We start from the raw sequence: 2,242 nt of genomic DNA, 5'->3' as shown, positions 1-2,242 counted from the left end.
CCAAGCGAGTGGCTGTACAGGTTGTGGATGTTGTGGAGAATGCCCAGCACAACTTCAGTCTCATCCTCGTCCACGCCGAGTGATATTTTGTTAAAGACCAAATTGACAAGAGACTGCGGCTCTCTTTTTTTTATCTCTGAAATCTCGAGTCTGTCGCAGAAAATGGAGAACACGTCTGAATTGGCCTGCCATCCTCTGTTTCTGGTGTACAGCACAGTCTCGCTGCTTTTTTCTATCTCCAAAACAAGAAAATACTTCATCATTTCCATCGAGGAGCACTTTCCTATTTTGATGTCGTATCCTTTTGTCCTGTTCTCCATTGTCTGCGCTGTTTTGTGTATCTTCGCTATGAGATGCGACACTTTTTCAGAGCCTGTGAGAAGTATCATGTTGTACTGGTCGTACTCTACGTCTCTGTATTCGCTGACAGCATGTACCTTGCTCTCTGTGGGCATGACGTAGTACTCTGCGTTCTTTATCAGCTGGTCACTGTGGCACGGAATACTCTCAGGTGAAACCTGAAAAAGCAGCCATAGGGTGGAGACAGCTAGAGCTGCGAGGATAGAGCCTGCGGTAAGCTGCACACTTTTCTTGCTTTGGGAGACCCATTGGAAGACACGAACAACAAGCATGAAGTATTTCCGAATTAAATTGTAAATAAAAAAGAGTGGAAGACCCAGAAGTACAAATTAATATTTATTGGCCATACTTTAAAAGTGAACTGCATTTAAATTAAAAAATTTATGCAAAGTAACTTGTCCACATTTTAATTACATGCCAACTGTTAATTTAGATTTAGGAAGGAGATGGAGCCAACTCTAACTATTTGTGGACCAATATTATGAGTTTGGCTGCAGACCAATACATTTCTTTATTCCATACAGCCAATAGCTAACAGAATCAAAAAAACTAAAACTATTCGTCTAATTACAGTTAACAGCTCTCCTAAGGGGCGTTTTAATTGTATAAATTGATCTAATTTACGAAGTGCTAGATATTTACGATGGAAGAAGCCCATGAAGTAGAAATAAAGCTAAAAGGACACAAAATCATAGAAGCATGCAAAAACATCAACAAAGACAGAGTAGTTATCGAAGCAAGCAATGATACTATTAAAGACTTTCTCTATATAATAGAAAAGGTGTTTTCTAACGATAACGTTGAAGTTACAGCCAAAGATCTTAGCGCAGAAGAGAAAAGGTCTCTTATGAATATTATTAGGAAGAACTTATACAATAGAAGCATATTTGATCGAAAAATAGAAAGGCTAATGCAAACTTTAAAAGTTGCAATATCGATTGGAAAAGAAGATATAATTGAAAAAAAGGCTATATCTACAATCAATGAACTTATAGAGAAAAATGTATTCGAAGCACAAAAGTGTGGTGTTTACGAGAATATGACAGAAAACCCTGCACATCTAAGTGAGTCTTCTCTTGACAGCACAGTATTCAAACTAGCGGTTAAAACAGCAAATACTGCTGTAGGTGCAACCGAGCTATTGCAAGTAGCTTCAAAACAAATAGACAGCTATGTGTATTCACGTGTTTTTAAAGAGGACAAAGAGCTGGCTGATCTAATGAGCATCAAAGAGCACTATTCAGACGAAAATGGGCTATATGATCTGGATGAGTTGTATAGTGAAACATTGGGAAATGGAAAAAGTTTAGTAGAGCACGGGCTGCAAATTATTTATGAAAAAGCAAATGAAATAAAAGAGCTGAGAAAAGCAATTGAGGACAGCAATGGCAATCCTGATGATATACAGAAGATATTCAGTGCGAATTTTATAGATAAAAACGACTTGAAAATACTCATGTCTCTCATGCAGCATAAAGATAAAATCAGAAAGGAAAGATCTATTTTCAGAAGCATTCATAGAATAATAGCAGAAAATAATATGCAAAATACTGAAACAGCACGCCTTGATAAAACTGTAGACGAAGTAGACTTTTCAAATCACGGCTCGGTCTGGGATATTATGGAAAGCATAATAACACCAGTAGATGTACAACTTTTAGCACAGTGTAGTAAAATGCGTACAGAAATAGAAAAGTCAACTGAAAATTATGAAAATTATGATGCTGAGATAAAGAAATGGCAAGCTGAAAAGTCTAATGTTTCCGGCTATAAGACAAAATTAAATGCAAAAAAGAAAAAGAAAAGAGAGCTAAAAGAAATAAATGAAAGCAATATAAAAAAATTAGAAGAATTAAAAGCTAAACTCGAAAAATTTGGATTA

General features: G+C 36.3%; 2 protein-coding genes across 2 annotated transcripts; one reads left to right on the top strand and one right to left on the bottom strand.

The window, feature by feature from the left end:
• Positions 1 to 2: 2 nt before the first annotated feature.
• Positions 3 to 632, bottom strand: NEMIN01_2497 (uncharacterized protein; the record flags this gene model as incomplete). The annotated part of the gene is made up of 1 exon (XM_051478439.1): positions 3 to 632. A coding segment is annotated over one exon (630 nt), but the record flags the coding sequence as incomplete, so codon positions are not given.
• Positions 633 to 1,003: 371 nt separating this feature from the next.
• Positions 1,004 to 2,242, top strand: NEMIN01_2496 (uncharacterized protein; the record flags this gene model as incomplete). The annotated part of the gene is made up of 1 exon (XM_051478438.1): positions 1,004 to 2,242. A coding segment is annotated over one exon (1,239 nt), but the record flags the coding sequence as incomplete, so codon positions are not given.

This window comes from Nematocida minor (genome assembly GCF_024244105.1).
Source record: "Nematocida minor strain JUm1510 chromosome Unknown 7899, whole genome shotgun sequence".
In the NCBI taxonomy this organism is placed as follows: Eukaryota; Fungi; Microsporidia; genus Nematocida; species Nematocida minor.
Note: the sequence above shows the minus strand (reverse complement) of the source record. Positions and strands in the feature narration are given on the sequence as shown.